A 17,545-nucleotide genomic window follows, 5' to 3' on the forward strand; every position below is an offset into this window, starting at 1 on the left:
TAATTGAGCAGTCCAAAAACGACAAAAATGCAGTCAAACACGAGCTCTCATCGGAAGACTCCGAACTCCCTTTCTCGTTTGAGCCACGACAATGCCGGAATTTTTTAACCAGAGTTTATGAAAAACATAATTGGCACTACCGTTTAGACGATGATGAGATCGCTGTACATCGTGTGGAAGCACACCACTAATAGATCTTATGGCACTTTCTTTTTCCTTAACCTCTTCTCCTTGACCCCCATAACTCTGTTACTTAGCAACCTCACTGGTCTTTTGTTTAACCTGAAAGCAGTGGTATCCATTCGAAACGATTGGCTGGCAGGTCTTGGCACGAGAAAACGACGTTTTGGAGCCAAGGCCTCGCTGGCTTAGATTCGCATATCGCGGGACGATTATGCTACATTCTTCTCTACGAGCTATATCAAATGAAGAAACGACAGCTTAAGAAAAACAAAGCTTTATTTTACTTTTCATTTTTGCCTTGCGTATTTGCTGGGCAACTACGAGGGTAAGGTTTCATACATATTTCTAGAGCATCTGACACAATCATTGAATAACAACACCTGACTTCCTGTTTTTTGTTTTGTTTTTTGTTTTCAAGTGACCAGTTTCAACAGCTTTCTACACGAAAATCACGATTTTGAGATTTAAAGCTATTCTAGCCATCGAAAGAAGGAAAGCATGCATTTGATCTTTAATTCAAGAGATCTATGTAACGAACCATTAAGAGATATACATGCAAGAAATGTGTTTTTCCGATGTAAAAAATAATGCTTTTTAATCGAAGGAATACTCAAAATAATAGTTTACCAAGATAGTAAAACACTAAAATGGCATCAGTAATGGTTAAGATTAGGAAAGATTGAGGTTGATTGCAAAAGACTAACTTGAAAAAATTCATGACGCTTTTTAACACTAGATGGGCAATAAGCGTAGGTCTACGACCTCTTCATAAAAGATCACTTGAAGAGTTTCTAATTTTGATTTTCACTATAAAAAATGCCGCGAACTCTTTACTTTTTAGTCAGTCAAACAAATTTGAGAGCACTACAGAAAAAAACAACTAACAAACGGCTTGGGAATGAAGCTATTCTTCAACAGGATTATGCGAGTGAGCACGTAGCACCCCTCGCCAGTACAATGTTACTATTAATGATCTTTTCGATTTCGACAGTTGATTCACGTGTAAATTTAATTACATTTAATTTTGTAACTAAATATAAGGCGTCTTTTTTATGTCGTTCTCAGTTGGTAATCTGTAAAAGAAATAACAAAGAATGTTAGTGGTTTGCGATTGACGACACGTGTTTGTTTTGGTTTAACTTACCAGAGGAAACATGCTGTTTCTACAACCAAAAGCAAAAGAAGCACAACCAAAACCAATCGTGACTTGTTCAAGCGTGGTTTCCCGCGCTCGGCACTGGTTATGTTTTTCCCCGCGCTTGGCAATGGTTATATGTTTTCCCGCGCTTGGCACAGGTTACATGTTTTCCAGCGCTTGGCACTGGTTACATGTCTTCCCGCGCTTGGCAATGGTTATATGTTTTTTTTTTTCGCGCTTGGCATCGGTTACAAAGTTTTCCTGCGCTTGGCACCGGTTACATGTTTTCCCGCGCTTGGCACCAGTTACATGTTTTCCCGCGCTTGGCACCGGTTACATGTTTTCCCGCGCTTGGTGACGGTCATATGTTTTCGGTCCGCGTTTGGTACCGTTTGTTAATTGCGTTTGTTGACATTGGTCACATGTGATTACATTGCCTTTCCCTTGAGCACTACCCGGTATTGTGAAAACATTTCGTGTTTTTTAAGTGTTGGATGAATGATGACTTACCTCCATTTTGTGTAATGTAACGGACCCATGGAAGGGCTTGGTAGCCGCTCTTTTCTATAATCTTTAGATAACGAACCTACGAAGAACAAAATAGAGGAGAATGAATAAACTGTTCACTGAATGTGTCCATTATTACCACAAGCCCTTTGTATTTGGGGGAACAAGTGCTAGTTGATGGCGACATCACTTCTCCGAGAAGTGACTCAGCCCGCGGTTTTCGTACCAGAAGTTGCTAAGCAACATGACGTATTTGCACGCGAGATTGCTCTCGGAGTACTCGTGAGCGCTCGCGCAAGTTTTTGATTGGATGAAATAATTCGGGAATTATCAGGATCGAAATGCACCAATCACAGCTGTTGAAAACCAACCAATCACAATGCAGCAGCGTGCTTTACAAGTTCACGCACAACCAGTCGACTTTATCGCATGATGAAGACTAGCAGTGTGCAGTCGAAACGTCGCGATCTACATCACAAGTGACACTACGTCGTGAGACAAACGAAAAAAACTTTATTATTATTGTACTCTACCACGATGATTAACAACAACATTTTTTACGATAATTCGGGAATTCTTCGAGTGCTTCAACAAGATTTTCCAAAACTGGCACTTATTTCCCCGCCTGTATGGTTCAATCTGACGGTAATTTATAACATTTTGGGAGCCTCAAGTCTTCCTACTCATGGTAAGGAAGTAGGGAAAAGAAATGTAAATGAGTTACCTGAATGCCAGATACTGTAAAGTAAGGAATTTCGAACTTGACTTTGATTGGTGGTCTACCTTGATCGATTTCTGAAGAAAAAACAAACAAACAATACTTCATCAAATAAAATGATCTGAAGAATGTCAGAGTAAAATCCTATCGGCTATGTTTTACTGTGAGGCACAATCGCAACAGTGTAAGTTTTATCAAAGCTAGAAAGAAGAAATGGTCGTCACAAAGTGCGAGGCAGCGAAGCGTGCGATCCATTCCGGTTAGCATAAAAAGCACTTCGCAAGTTCGGTAAGCCTAAATGGCACTCTGGTTAGCCTACAATTAGCTTAGGTTGCTTGCCGTTAGCCTTTTTATTTGGAGTAGGGATTTCTGCCTCGCATGCCTTGCACGCCTCGAGCGCCTCGCACGCCTCGCTGCCTTGCACCTTTGTAAGACTTAAGATGAAATGCGTCTGACAACTGTTGACAAACACGACCCAGCGAACGTGACCCCTCGGCAGTACTGGTAAATCAACCTGACTAACCTGAATCCACGCTTGGTAACCTGAAATGAGCTCTCAGCAAGAATTCTTTTCCTCCCTGTTAAAGACAAAAGATGACGATTCCACGTCAGAAGAACCCTTTCACTATTTTCACTGTCAAAATAATCAAGGAATTAGTCTGCGCACTACGCCGGTGTCTTTGTAATTCCTCAGGGTATTAAGAGTCAGTGTTGCGTGTGCCTCTAGTGATTCCATTTGTCTATGTAAGCAAATTAACTCGGGTTTTCGGCCTCTTTCCTCAAGTAACACCGTGCTGGCCCAGTGGTAAATTTTTTTTCCCTCCCACCTGTCCTCCCCTTCTCTGTCTGACGCCCTCTTGCCTTTGCAAAATCTCGCTTTTCATAGCTTAGTAACGCAAAGACAGTCAGTGGTCGTATTGACAGTGAAAATGGTCTTGTATTTCAAGCCAGACTAGTTCCATACCGTCGCGTAGCTGCACCAAGCAACAAGTAAAAAAGCCTTGACTTGCGTTAAGAAGCCAAAGTGAAAACTATCTCCGACAAGTATGCTTATTTGAGCCAAAGCCAAAGAAAATACAGTTTATTGCAAGTCACAAAGTTACTACACGCGATTTCTGACCAAACCGAGTAACAAGCCGATAAAAGCTGCCAACCCACGCCCTTTTTGCTCTACATGTATAAGTTTGTTGGACTTACCGGGAAGGATTTCATATTCCACACAATTTCATTGTCCTCTGGAGTGTACTTCACAGTTCCTACAGTTGTCTAAAGAGGGACAGTGAACTTTGAGGTTAATTTTGTGAAAGAAGAGTAAAAAAGAAAGAAAGAAAGTTACAAAAGGTAAGATGCAATACAAGAAGTCTTAAGAAGTACCCCCTGGAAAGGGTTTTTTTAATCCTTAGTTCACTCAAAACTCGGCATGTTTACTTGAAAAGTCTGCTATTGTTACCACAACTAAGCTGATTTACTTCAGCCCTCCTTCATTGATGGCCAATGGCACAGAAATGTACAGGGTTCCTTTGCAACCATGGAAAGGGGAGCACCCCTGGAGGTAATACAAAAATTTTTTCATTTTTTTTTCTGAAAGCTAACAAACCAGTCAGGGGATAAAGTACCAGTTGATGACGAAATCTTTCCTCCGAGACGTGACTGGGCCCGTGGTGTTCGTCACAGAAGTTGCTAAGCAACATGATGTATTTGTTCGCGCGATTGCTTTCGGAGTACTCACAAAAGCTCACAATAGTTTGATTGGACGAAATAAATCTGAAACACTTCGAGTAGTTCAACGAAGATTTTCAAAAACTGGCACTTATTCCCCCAACTTAAAACATGTGATCTCCACCAAAAATGTTGCCTCAATGGTCTTCATAGGCAAAAAGCAAAACAAAAAATTACTTTACAAGTGTTTTTTTTGGAATGCTCTCTTTGCTCATCACTAAGGTAGGAAAAAATCAAAAGAATGGTTATAATTTGCAGGAGTTAGTTTCTAAAGGCCGATTGAAAGTCGTACATTATTTTTGCACGACGTGAATACCGTAGATTCGAAAAAAATTACTACCGGTACCTGAATCAGCTTTAGGAAACTTGTGATGCCTAACAAATATAAATTGAATATTTTCCACTCTTAATGTATCAAAAACATCTTAGACCTGTCCATACTTCCGAACTAGTACAAAAAAATGTGTGGAAATTAAACTTAACAGTTAGAAAGAGAAAGAAATTCATACTTTAAATTTAGGAGTGTCAGCATCTGGTGGAACAGGAACGTGAATCTCGACGTTGTTGGCAGTTGAACGTCTCTTGAACTGGCTCTTAGCCTGCATGGTTACAATAGAAACATAATAAATTATTAATACCCTTGAATCTCTAGTAAATCAAAGTGACACCTCCCATTTAGAAGAAACCTTCGATTTTGCTTCCTGTTTACTGGTAACTATAATTTTTGCATGAAATCCAGGGTGTTGAACTCACCTAGAGTTTACACGCACAAAGAAATTTTGGATCTTTTCTTTTCTTCGCAGCATGAAAAAGCACAGTGCTGCTGGTCGAAAGGCTAATGAAGGCGAAGTTCAATCTATTATTAAAAACAACCAGCATGAGAATGAGACCTACCTTGATCATATACTCAACTCGACTGTGAGAGTGGCGTTCAATCACTGACTCAATCCAAATTAAAGGCTTAACCTGCAGTAACAAACAAACAAGATTTACGCTGAAAGTTTGTTTATTACAATGGCAATCACTTTAAGCTGATTATGCAACAGTCCCTTATTTTTTTCTTGTTTCTAACATCAAGGTTCATCACATAGGAAAAAAGTTCAGCCAGTTCCACAAAGTTTGTTAACTATACCAGGCATGCAATGTCGCGGAATCTCTTAATGTTTGTAACATTGTCTTAACAATAACTGAGAGAATTCCCGCTCGCTCATTGGTCGAGAGCTATGGTTAACGAGAGTATAGACCCTGAAAATGAGGTAACCTATAAATACGGGAAGCAAGGAAACTTTCAGGAAACTTGACGGTTTGTGCTGACCTTTCCAATAAACAGAAACCAGGTAGTTGTGAAATGCAATTAAGGTGGAATTTCTGTTGAACTCAGATTCAAGAAGTAAAAAACAAAAATTATTTAAGGCTGTCACCTGTCATGTGTGCGTGCTTCTTTGCAATGATTTTCCCTCCAATTCACTGGTTATGAAATATTTTGTGATTTGTAACGAAACAATTACTGGATTTAACATGACATGGATTTGGGGAAATTATTTGCAGTTTATTACGAAAAGAGAAAAAGACAGTCAAGATTGAACTCTTACATGAGTGTTGAGCCTGTAGGACATCAATTCAAATTCTCCATCTGGAGGAATGAAAGAAATTGTGCGGTCATTCTCAAATCTGGACAGACGGACACACTGGTGAAACTTGACGTCTTCCAATTCCACAGCTTTGCTCTTGCTTCCTACGGGAAAAACAAAATGTACAATGTCAGTTTAAAAAGGTTCAAGTATTAGACCCAGACGTTTATCCCATAAGAGGACATAGTGGGTCATAGTCCCACCCACAACTGCTGGGCAGAATCCCCCCTGGATAGTATGCTAGTCCAATGCAGGGTGACTCACTGGTATTTTGTCTGGTTTCTCTGACAGTTCACTGGTACCGATTTGTACTTCAGGGTGGAAGGAGGCATTGAATGAGTCAACTGCCTTGTCGAGGAACACAAAACAGAATGGACTACATTATAAACAAGAGCTCTTAGAGCTTACAACTGCGCTGGTCTCGCGAGCACTTCAGGGGAGCCATGTGGGGGGAACAAAAAATGCACCCCCCTCCCCTTATCCCCTTTACCTGCGTGACGCAGGCTGCGTCGAACAATGTTGCGACTGACAAACAAGATGGTAAGAAAACACCTTGCGTGACATTTCATGGTTGACTAGTTCCATACGCTCTAGACCTGTGTTTTGCTGAATGGGAATTCCCCGGGAAATTAATTTACCAATGACGTAACCCTTGCAAGTCAGGGCATGTCTGTCTCAGTGGTCTTCCCTCAGATTTCAGAAATCCTCTAGATGACACAGCTCCAAAAATTTGTAAAGCTAAAAGTCGAACATTTTACACTTAACATGCTAGGTTAGTTTCCATTTGTAGCAGTTAAGCTTTCAGAGCATTGCGTGATTCTTGCCGATCGGTGCCTTGTGAAAGTAGAAATTTAACGCCAGCACATTCCAGGACACAGACGTAATGTAAATAAATGTAAATTCTTGCCCACTTAAGCGAATTCTTCTTTTAAAGCATCAAATTTTAGTATTTTCTTTGATTCAAACGCTTCAAAATACTTCACACTGAATTTTTTAAGTAAAGACCAAAGGATTCGCAAAGATTTCAAAAGGTGGCTGGATAGCTTTGAAAAATTACGTGACTCGAGGTCTAGCCGATCGAAAGTGAAACTTGTCATGTCAGCACATTCTTTTCCACCATCGTAATGGTATTTATTCATAGATTGTGGCCCGCTAAATTATATTTCTCTTTGAAAGCGTGGAAATTTAGTATTTTCCATGAACCAAACGCTTCAAAATCGAATAGTTCACACTAAGCATACTTTATAAAGACAAAAAAGAAAAAACTTTTCCATTTGTTACTGATTTGTAGCTTCTAAACATCGCGTGATTTCAAGCTCGACCGAGTGGAGGTCTGGGTCTGGTCACCGACAAAACGAAAAAAAATAAACCGCGTGCAGAGCAAGAACTGCGCAGCGCAGTTAACTAATCAACTAGATACGAAAAAATGGAAATTAAAACACTTACGTCCGGTGGTTTCAAACAGAACTTTGTCATTTAATCCCAGTCGTAGTTCAGGCATGCCAGTTAAGTAACATCTCATCTTGACTGAGCCTACAATTTCACTCTGTAGTACATTGGCATTTGCACTAACCTAGGAGGAAAATATTAAAAATTTGAATTTCATTTGAAGGCGGAGACAACATAAAAAACCTGGATATAACATGAGATATTGCAAATGATACTTCAAAAACGCACAAGGAAGTCCAAGGATTTTTAGGCAAATTTTACAGGTCTTGTTGTCTCAAACGTTTTTCTTAGTGTCACCTTATTTGCCTTTTGCCATCCCTAACATTCGTTTGAATGAAGTTGCAGTTTTACTGTATTTTGAACACATAACATGAGCACAAAATAACAGTGTATTCATGAATTCATTACTACCAAAATCACAAGTCAGAGTGGTAATACTGCTATTAGGAATTTGTACCGGTGGCGGCAGAATTCTCATCACATACTTATTGAAAAAAATTGACACTACTTATTCAATTCACTTTTTGCTGGGAAAGCCAACAAAAAGCTTCCTGGTTTTCAGACATTCTCTGCTACAAAACAGCATGGAACACTTTAAAATTAAACAAAACATTCTTTCTTCAAGGTTGAATACATTTCATGAGTTTTTCTGACCCTGTGGCCACGATGGGCTCATTATTATTTATGAAAATTCTGGAAAAACAATGTTTTACACGGCCATGGAGTGACTGTTAAAATCACAATTGTCTACTAAGAACTGTACTGCTGACGGTTTAAATTCTTTACGGCGGATTTACCACTTTAAAGTTAATGATTTTGATAGTATTGTATCACAAGTTTATTTGTAACTCAAATTAAAGACAAAGTACATACCAACAAATTTACTGACTCAATCACATCTAGGAAAACTTCATTTTTACGATATTTGACTCCCTCTCCTCTCCAGGAGACAGCATTCGTTAAAGCAACAGGTGGCTTTGGCGCACCAACGTCTAGTTTATGACCTTCTTGAGTGATGTACCTGGTCAATACAGAAGTCAATTTATAAAAAAATGTCATATTATTATAATTTAAGGTGTTCTGCTACCAGCTAGGCTAATAAGGTGGTAGTTACAAAACATGACCTGTGGTAAATTATAGAACCATTAGATATATTAGGAGTGACTATTGAGATCATTTTACCTACTAGTGGAATAGTATTGTGGTTGTTGAATTACTAATAATTTTAATAATAATGCAATAGTTGTAGTCATACTATTGGCTGTCCTTTAATGGCACCCATCAGAGGGCAGTTTAAGAAGCTGAAAAAATCTGCCCTTTATGAATGGGAATAAATAAATGGGAATTTACAGTGGCATCTCCCACATAGTGGCTCTTCCGATCCCACTAATTGCAGATTGAATTGGAATTAAGAAGTGTAGGTTTTTGGCGGGAGGAAATCCGGAGAACCCGGAGAAACATCCTTGGAGCAAGGACAAGAACCAACAGCAAACTCAAGCACCAAATTGCAGGGTTTCAAAACAAGCTGGCACCCGCCAGAGTTCCACCGGTTATTTGATTTTATATCACTGGTTACTTTGGCCATAGCAAACAGCTTGTGAGGAACAAGCTTGGCTTGTCACTGTGGCCTACTCTTCCAGTTGCTGACGCCTACATGTACTTTAAAACATTTTTAAATCCCTGACATTGGTGGGAGGCAAGCGCTCTCACCAGTGTGCCATTCCTGCCTCCCTTATAAAAGCTGCATGCTCCCCTCATAGAAAGCTGCATGAATTTTAGTCAGTGATTCATGACAGAATACGCAGCTCTGGCAGGTGCTGGGTGTTATTGAAAGCCCTGAATTAGTTTGAGATAATTATTCACAATAAATACAATCAGTATATCACTTACTCCTGTAAGATCTTTGTTTCAGTAAACTGTGGATAGCCAAAGTCTACCAATTCATCCAGCAGTTCATAAATGATAACAAAATTGTCTCTGATGCTCTCCTCTTCGAGTTCTTTGAAGTATTCTGTAAACACCTACAATGTACAAAATAAGGCATGTTAAATCTTGATTACATCAAAATTCATAATATATCTGTATCTTGACCTTTCAATAAGTGAACATATTCAAACAAGAAAAGTTAACAACCACAGGTAGTCATAGAATGAATGACCTCATTTCCAACTACACTTAAGCTGTAGGAAAGATGCTGACTTTGAACTGAAGAGAATTTAAAAAGAAGATACAGTGGAGCCTCAATTTCTCGAGCCCACCATTTTTCGAAACTCACAATAACTCAAACCAAAAGTGGTTTTCTTCCCTTAGTCACACACTGTGTGTTTACCCCAGATTTCTCGAACAAAGTTTCGTTACCCTAGGAGGTTTGAGAAATTGGGATTCCACCGTATCACCTCAATATGTTATTTTAATAACAGTTTGTCATCTTAATGAACTAAGAGTATGCAGTTTGCTGGAAAAACATATTAAGAAAGGCTTGTGAATTCATTGACTGCTTTTGAAGTGTTTTATAGAGCATCCCAATGGTCACCAGTATGGGTATAAGGAATAGGGGGGAGGGGGGTCTAAACCTCCTGCTTCCTGTACCTTTCCTCCCAGTTCCTGTCCCTTTCTTAGTAGTTCCCCTTTCTTTGTGCTATTTCTACTGCAAAATGTTTACCAAATGTTCTGAAAATTGTCGCCATTTTTTCTGGGTTCCTGCTACCTTGGGAATCCTGCTTCTATAAAAGAAGTGGACTTTCCAATATAAATCTTGGCCTCTTTGTTTGCTCCTTTGATGTTTGTCGGGCTTCCTAACCATTTCTCTCTATTAATTATGGCGGGCATCATATGCCAAGAAATAAAAAAAAATTATAAGATCATAAATGATTTACCTGCACCATCTTGTGGAGGAAGACAAATAACAAGGCCACATTGGCATTTTTCTTTGTCATTGAAACAACTGAAAACTGCCGTCAAGGAATTCAGTTGATTACTTGCTACTGAAAGTTATTGTAATTATATGCACTGTGCATGTACTATGTGAATTTACATAGAGCAGACTACAATGTTCTATAGGTTATATGATTGTATAATTTTCCCTTCATCTTGTTTTCATTTAAAGATTTATGTTCTATACATTTATCAGCAAAGATAAATTTTACAGTCTTGTGCTTCCTGTTAAAAATCATCAAGCCAAAAGATGGATCTTTTCTCCGCATCCCATTTATTAATAAATTATAAGCCTACAAAAATAATACAATCTGGGTACTATAGAATAGTGATCAAATTTCAATTTTCAGGGCTGTGGTTGCCATGACAAAAGATTCAAGGCTGTGAGTTCTGTAAGATCAGGGTTGAAGGCAGTGAAATGATAAGGTTATGGGCTCCACAGAGCTCATCACTTGGGGTCCCTTATAAACCACAGTGTTAGCTCTGGTATCATAAAATGCATAAGTACATGCACCTGTCGAAAAAATCCTCTCAATATGGGATCAGGATGGAACATTCCAAAAATGATCCAAACCCCCTATGGGAGATCCCGACACCCTAGTTTTTTGCTGTTGGCACCTCTCAAAACTGCATCCAAAAGGTTCAAAATTTTGTTGGCCTCTTTGAAAAAATGCTCCAGCAAGCTCTGTGACAGTGTTTGTCATACACAGGGAATTTGGAAACTTTTTTTTGGAATGTCTCGATAGCAGGAAAATGGCAACATCCACACCACAAAATAACATATTCTACACATTTGATCTTTGATCTCATTAAAAGTATATTTAACTTGTAAATTTAGTCTCCAGTAGTCTTTGGAACTTTTACTCGGTTCTTGCTTTGTCATTATTAGATTTATTTAACACCTGATTACAAAAATTTAAAAGGATACGATAGAGATTATTGTACTTGATGTATACGAACGTAACATCTTGGTGAACACAGATTGGCGTCTGAGTTCCTTCCTCTTCCTTCTCCAATACAAGAGGCATGAACTTTTCGATCGAAGACATCTCGATATCTCCACGATAATTCCGTGATATTATCACCTGGGAGATTCAAATGCAAGCACAATTTTAGAATGTCGCGTTCTTTCCCTAAATTGAGCTCATTTCGGTCCAAAAGGAAGAACAACTCACCTTTCCTTTGATGTCGAGGACGAACAGGGCGGACATCGACATCTTGAAGTTGTTTCAGTTCACAAACAAAACGTAAAAATACACAATAGTACCCAAAAATAAAGGTTATAGTGCAATTTGAGTCAAATACAACCACTTTTCAATGAGACTATGGCCAGTAAAGGGCTTATATTAGAGCCGCACGGCCAACTCGACAGCACAAGAGCCTGTAGTAATAATTAGGGGAGGGGTATGAAAAGTCAATGTTTGTTTTGTGAGTCGCTACCAGCTGCTTGCAATCTCAAAACCAAAATCATGATATCTTGTTAACTTATGGTTCTTACAAAATCATAAAAATTAGGCGTTTGTCAAATTTAGGAAATAGATAAGCTTCAAAGAAGTCCTTGATTATTCCCCACTTACCCTCTCCCTAATAAAGTAGTTTTGACGCCCGGCGCATTGTGCTTGGTAACCGTACAGTAATCGGGCGCAAACAAAACAAAATGGCGGCTTGAGAGGTCGTGAAAATAAACACTCCATCTTTGCATTCATTTTCCACGGTTTCCTAGTAGTGACATTTATTCTAAGTCGCACCGAGACAAAATTACTATGTCTCTGCAAGGAAAGAAACTACAAACAAGGTCATCGAGTAAAAAGAACGAGTCTAAAGAAGAAACCGCCGAAAAAGTAAAAGCAATTCGTGAGAAACAGAGCCATTGGATGAAAGAGCGAGAAGCCTCGAAGACTTCGTCAACGAAACTTAAGTCGTTAAACAAGGATCACGCTGCACTGCCTGATGTGCCAAAATTTCGAACACGTTCAGGTTTGTCTGGCGGTTCGTCGCCCGAAAATGCTGCCAACAGGAATCCTTACAGTAATCCTCGAAGAAAACCGTTATATCCCGAACCACAGAGGGACCATTCAGACGTCGTTTCTTGGATATCAAAGGGTGATAATCCTGTTGCTAGGAAACAGAGACCTCCTTCTGCGTCAAGCTCTCGTAAAAATAACCCGAGCTCATCTCGTATTGGACACAGTAGTGATCATAACATGAAGTATACACCATCTAATTATGGAAACTCAAGTTCTGCAGGGCCTTTAAATAGCACACCTCTTACTTCAAGTAAACAGACTCTACATAACAAGCTAAGGCCGTCGTCACGGACATCTGTGAAATCCGATACAAGTTTCCATGGTGATGATAAACTTGATAATCGTCTGCAAAGCTACGATGGTAGTGAGATTTCAGAGGGTGGTGCTCAAGTTTCTGAGAATGCAGTAAGAAATTCTTTAAATGAAAGTCAGGGCAGTATTCAAAACAAGGCTGCTTTTACAGGAAGCACTTCTTTGAAATTGAACTCTCCAGAGTTATCTGCAGATATGCTCAATGCCTTAGCAGATACAGTTGCAGAAAGACTAAAAAATACATTGCAGCCTGCCGTCGGTCATAAACAACAGCAAAAGAGTGTTCAGGAAGACAATGACTCAGGCATTGCTAGCCACTCTTGTCCTCTTTGTGAAAAACTGATGACGGGACCCAGACACACGCCCATGGCAGCGATACCGTGTGGACACACGTATTGCCAGGCATGCTTGCGGGACTGCAAGAAATGCCCAACTTGTCAGACAGTTGTAAAGTCAACTGCAGTTAATACTGTAATTCAGCAAATAATCACAGACTTCAAAGTGCAAAAGGAGAAAGAGAGACTTCAAAAGCTTGAGGAGCAAACAAGACAATATGTGGAAGAATATCAATCCCTTGCACTGAGATGTAATACACTGAATGGTAAGGGTACAGCTGTATGTTAGTAACAGCTGTTGGTACATGTAGTTTAGTTTTACTACTGATCAGGGCCCGGTTCTTCTTCAAAAGATGGATAATGCTGGCCTGATCCACTGGATGAATCACCATCCAGCAGATACAAGTGTTAACAAAGCCAAATGCACTGTTTATTGGATAGTGATTTATCCATTTAGAAGCATTATCCATGTACACATACTACCCTCAAATGAGGCTAGGGATATGCCACCACAATAAGCCCAGCAGATTCACACCACAGGGGTGGTGTGAGGGAGGGAACCTGGGAGAGGTAAGAGGAATGAGCCAAAAAAATTCCAAATGTATACATACAGCTATATCAGGGAAGTCGCTAAGGGCTGGCTACCAGCTTATTTCAGTGGCTGAAAGAGAACTTAAATCCAGCTAAAATTTCACTTGAAAACGAAGACAGGTTAACTTTTAGAGCTGCCAAGGCCAGAAAAGCCAGCTGGACTTGTTGATGAGCCAGCTTAGCTATACCCCTGCTATACATAGTGTACTATATACATCGAGTGATTAAACTTCATGGTAAACAATGTCAGAGGTAGACCCCCACCACCAGTAGATCATTCTGGGGTCCAACTCCATATGCAGCTTGAGTGCAGCCACTTCCCAGCTGCTTTCAACCTGAACCCCAAGAGGTTCCGCCCGAGTTCTTGGTATCAGAGAGTGAAGTACTGAAAGCCCTCTAAGCAGTCAAGACCCGTAAAGCTGTTGGACGGGATTTGATTCCTAACAGAGTGCTAAAGGAGTTCGCTCCAGAATTAGCCGCAGTAGTACGTGACATTTATAACTCCTCCCTAGTCGAGGGCTACTTCCCTGACTCCCTGAAAGCCACCATATTAAACCCGATTCCTAAGATTTCCCCTCCACAACAAATTGAGAAAGACCTGCGCCCAATCGCTCTCACCTGCGCATTAGCTAAAGTGATGGAGGGTTTCACCCGTGCCCGTCTGATTTCCCAAGTTACTAATAAGATAGACCCACGGCAATACGCGTGCGCTGGCCGGTCTACTACCGTTGCACTGGTTTACCTCCTTCAAGCGGTGTATGAACCAGTCGACACTGGGAACAGCGGCGCAAGGCTATTTATGGTGGATTTCTCTAAAGGGTTCGACATGATCGATCACGAAGTTCTCATCAAGGAATTAGAGAAATTGGACGTGCGCCCCATTTTGGTGAATTGGATTAAGGCCTTCTTAAGCAATCGAACCCAGGCTGTGAGAATCGGGAACACTGTGTCTGATTGGAAGACCCCTAAAGGAGGTATCCCCCAAGGCACCAAGTTAGGAGTAATCCTATTCTCTATTATGACGAACAGCCTCCTACGTGCTTGGAACCTTAGAATTAAGTTTGTCGATGACACAACAGCCTTAGAAATCATCCCTAGAAATAGTGTAAGCTTGCTTAACTTTGCTGCCAACGATATTTTTGAATTTTCAAACGAGCACAAGATGAAACTTAATCCTTCTAAATGCAACGAAATGTTAATCAATTTTATGAGTAACCATAATTTTGTAATTAACCCTATTATACTTGGAAATAACGTAATCGAACGAACCTCAACATACAAACTCCTTGGAGTTTACATCAGCAGCGACTTAAAATGGGACTACCACATAGACTATATTGTTAAAAAAGCGAACAAAAGACTCTTTTCCCTAAGGATACTAAAGCAATGCGGTGCCACGCCGGTAGCATTAGCCAAAGTATTTGTTACAATAGTGCGTCCTATTTTAGAATATGCCGCCCCTGTCTGGCAGAACATTCCTGACTTTTTAGATAAGAATATTGTGAGAGTCCAGAAGAGAGCCATGTTTATTATCTGCCCTTCCCTCGACTATAAGGAGGCATTACGGCTGCTCGGCCTCACTTCTTTGAGAGAACGGCGCCAACATCTTTGCCGGCAGTATGTCTGTAAACTTCAGGATGTAAATAGCCCTCTTCATTTTCTTTTGCCTCGACGTGAGGAGATTGTACACAACTACGATTTAAGATCCGGCACAAGTCGTAGCACCATCAAGTCTTGCAGAACGAAGCGTTCTCAGGACTTCGTCACTTCTCGCTATTAATCTTGAACTAGCTTGTTTATAATAGAACCTTATATTGTATATATATAATTGTAATTAATAGTTTACATTTTTTTACCTTGTATTTTACTCTGGAATTCAGTTTTTTACTGCAATGAGTTTTATTAAACATTACATTACATTGAGCAACCAGTATCAGTGCTCCAAGCTCAAGTTTTTTAAAAGTCGCCTTTTGGCGACTTTCTTTTGTAAAATGGTCGCCACTAGAAAAAATTTTGGTCGCCAAAAGCAAAGCGTTTTAAAAGCAGGACACCTTGTGCCACTTTACATGAGGTAATACCGCTGACCATGATGAGCCTAATAGAAATCGTTCGAAGAGAGTTCCAACGAAGAAATTTTCGTTTGCATACACCACTTTCATAATGGCGGCCAATTTATTTATTCTTTTATATGTATGTTAATTAGCCCTACTGGCCTCGTCAGCATGTGAAAAATTCAAAAGAATTTTTACTCTAAAACGAGGCCAGTAGGGCTAATTAACATACATATAAAAGAATAAATAAATTGGCCGCCATTATGAAAGTGGTGTATTCAAGAGTTTTTTGTTGATTTTTAGCCTTTATTGTGCAGAAAAGTAAATTAATGATTAAAGAAACAGGTAAGGGAAATAAACATGTAAAACAAGTTAATTCTTGGACAGCACGATAAACAATAGAAACGTTAATGTGGTCTTTAAATTAATGGCGGCTCCACGATCGAAGAAATCAAACAGCGTAACAAAAACAGCTCAGTCTAAGCCATGATTTATTCTCAATGCAAACGGATAAGCAAGATTCCAATTGAAATTGTTGTAATGGAAAAATTTATGGTCTTGTTTGTTTCGCTTAGCAATTATACTGCAAAAAACAAATGTCTAGCCATCCCTGCACTGCATTGGTCGCCAAATTGGCGACTTGTTTGGAAAATTTAGTCGCCAAATTTTATTTTCACTCGCCATGGCGACCAAAATGGTCGCAGCTTGAAGCGCTGAGTATGGGTATGGGTGTGGATATTTTTTGGAACTGCATAATAAAGGTTAGCTCATGGTAATTTGTTGTCTCAGGTGAAGCTGAAAGTGTTCTTAACACCATGGAAGAGGTCACTGAACAGCTCCTGGATGAAAAGAAATTGATGAAAAAACTGCAGATGGATGAAGACGAACTAAAACAAAAGATAAACCGCCTGCAAACTGAACTTGATGGTGTCAAAGTGAAACAAGAAAATTGTCAGGATAGATGCCAAGACTTGGAGCATCAATACAATGAGGAGAAGGAAAGACTGTCTATGATTGAAGACACTGTGAAAAGAATTGGAAAGAGCAAAGAACGAGTTAAAATGATGGTGCATAATTTTGCTCCATCATTAAATCTTGACAATTATGATTAATTTTCTTTGCTGTTACATCAAAATTGAAACTCCTCTCACAGTTTGGCTCCATACTAGTTAACTATTATTCTTATTATGTAAGTTGGGAGAACTTCACATAAGTGTCTTAGTTACAACTGGTGTTGAGTTCTTTTTATTTTTTCTGGGGTATTTCTATGTACTGTATACGATACTGTGGTCACAAAATGCAGGGTGTTTTTAAAAATCACACACGCCAAAAGAATTAATCCTTGTTCCTTAGTTACAAGTCAGTTAGTATAATATAATGTATTTTAAATGGAGTTTCATTTTTGGGTGAGAGGCAAACAAATTACCGGTACCTTTTCAAGGTCTGAATGATGTAAATAGTAGTTGTTGTTGTCTTTTTTTGACACCTATTTTTATTGGACACCTATTTATCCACCAGAAGGATGCTTGTAAAAAAGTGGTTACTACAAAACATTTCTAGGCTGTGCCATCTATTTTTAGACAACCAGTTTGGTTGATTCTTGGGTATTTATAGTTTTATTTACAAAAACTGCTAAATAAATATGATAACTAGATGTTTTACTTATAAATTATGCTTGCCAAACAATATATGCTTCATATATCGAAAGAAAATATTGCATTTATTATGTAGCTCCACAATAAAATGGTTATAAACAAAGTGCAGTGGGCTTATTTTGATCTGGAAGTAAATATAGCCATGCACCCCAGCCCGTCCCTTCCCCCCTCTAACAAAGCACAGAATAAAACACAATCACCCATTAAAACGACTGCGTTGGAGGCTAATGAAATTAAAGCTGTAAGATAGAACAGTTTCCAATTGTTCAAGAGTGTCTAAATGTCAAACATTACT

At 39.4% G+C, this 17,545-nt stretch overlaps 2 protein-coding genes across 3 annotated transcripts; one reads left to right on the forward strand and one right to left on the reverse strand.

The window, feature by feature from the left end:
• Positions 1-441: 441 nt before the first annotated feature.
• LOC144638911 (AP-1 complex subunit mu-1-like) lies at positions 442-12,099 on the reverse strand. Of its 2 annotated transcripts, XR_013568046.1 has the most exons (15): positions 11,455-12,099; positions 11,208-11,364; positions 10,222-10,289; positions 9,236-9,366; positions 8,219-8,366; positions 7,343-7,469; positions 5,858-6,000; positions 5,160-5,231; positions 4,775-4,864; positions 3,744-3,812; positions 3,070-3,124; positions 2,553-2,623; positions 1,832-1,907; positions 915-1,256; positions 442-882 (listed from the first exon to the last, which is right to left on the reverse strand). XR_013568046.1 is itself a non-coding variant. In XM_078498196.1 (14 exons), the coding sequence occupies exons 1-14, from the start codon at positions 11,494-11,496 to the stop codon at positions 1,234-1,236; spliced, it is 1,272 nt and encodes a 423-aa protein (XP_078354322.1). In that variant the 5' UTR covers positions 11,497-12,099; the 3' UTR covers positions 442-1,233. The 2 variants fall into 2 exon arrangements, 1 of the variants encoding a protein (XP_078354322.1); XM_078498196.1 differs by having other exon boundaries at positions 442-1,256.
• LOC144638910 (uncharacterized) lies at positions 11,937-17,528 on the forward strand. Its single transcript, XM_078498195.1, has 2 exons — positions 11,937-13,219; positions 16,385-17,528. The coding sequence occupies exons 1-2, from the start codon at positions 12,043-12,045 to the stop codon at positions 16,705-16,707; spliced, it is 1,500 nt and encodes a 499-aa protein (XP_078354321.1). The 5' UTR covers positions 11,937-12,042; the 3' UTR covers positions 16,708-17,528.
• Positions 17,529-17,545: the final 17 nt, after the last annotated feature.

The sequence above is a fragment of the Oculina patagonica genome, chromosome 14, assembly GCF_052425735.1.
Source record: "Oculina patagonica isolate OP01 chromosome 14, crgOcupat, whole genome shotgun sequence".
Taxonomy (NCBI): Eukaryota; Metazoa; Cnidaria; class Anthozoa; order Scleractinia; family Oculinidae; genus Oculina; species Oculina patagonica.

Coding starts and splice junctions, on each gene's coding strand:
- LOC144638910 (XM_078498195.1), top strand. CDS start 12,043: ATGTCTCTGCAAGGAAAGAAACTACAAACAAGGTCATCGAGTAAAAAG. Junction 13,220..16,384: donor GAGATGTAATACACTGAATG/GTAAGGGTACAG, acceptor TTGTTGTCTCAG/GTGAAGCTGAAAGTGTTCTT.
- LOC144638911 (XM_078498196.1), bottom strand. CDS start 11,496: ATGTCGATGTCCGCCCTGTTCGTCCTCGACATCAAAGGAAAG. Junction 6,001..7,342: donor TCTGTTTGAAACCACCGGAC/GTAAGTGTTTTA, acceptor TTTTTCCCGTAG/GAAGCAAGAGCAAAGCTGTG. Junction 3,125..3,743: donor GGAATATGAAATCCTTCCCG/GTAAGTCCAACA, acceptor TGTCTTTAACAG/GGAGGAAAAGAATTCTTGCT.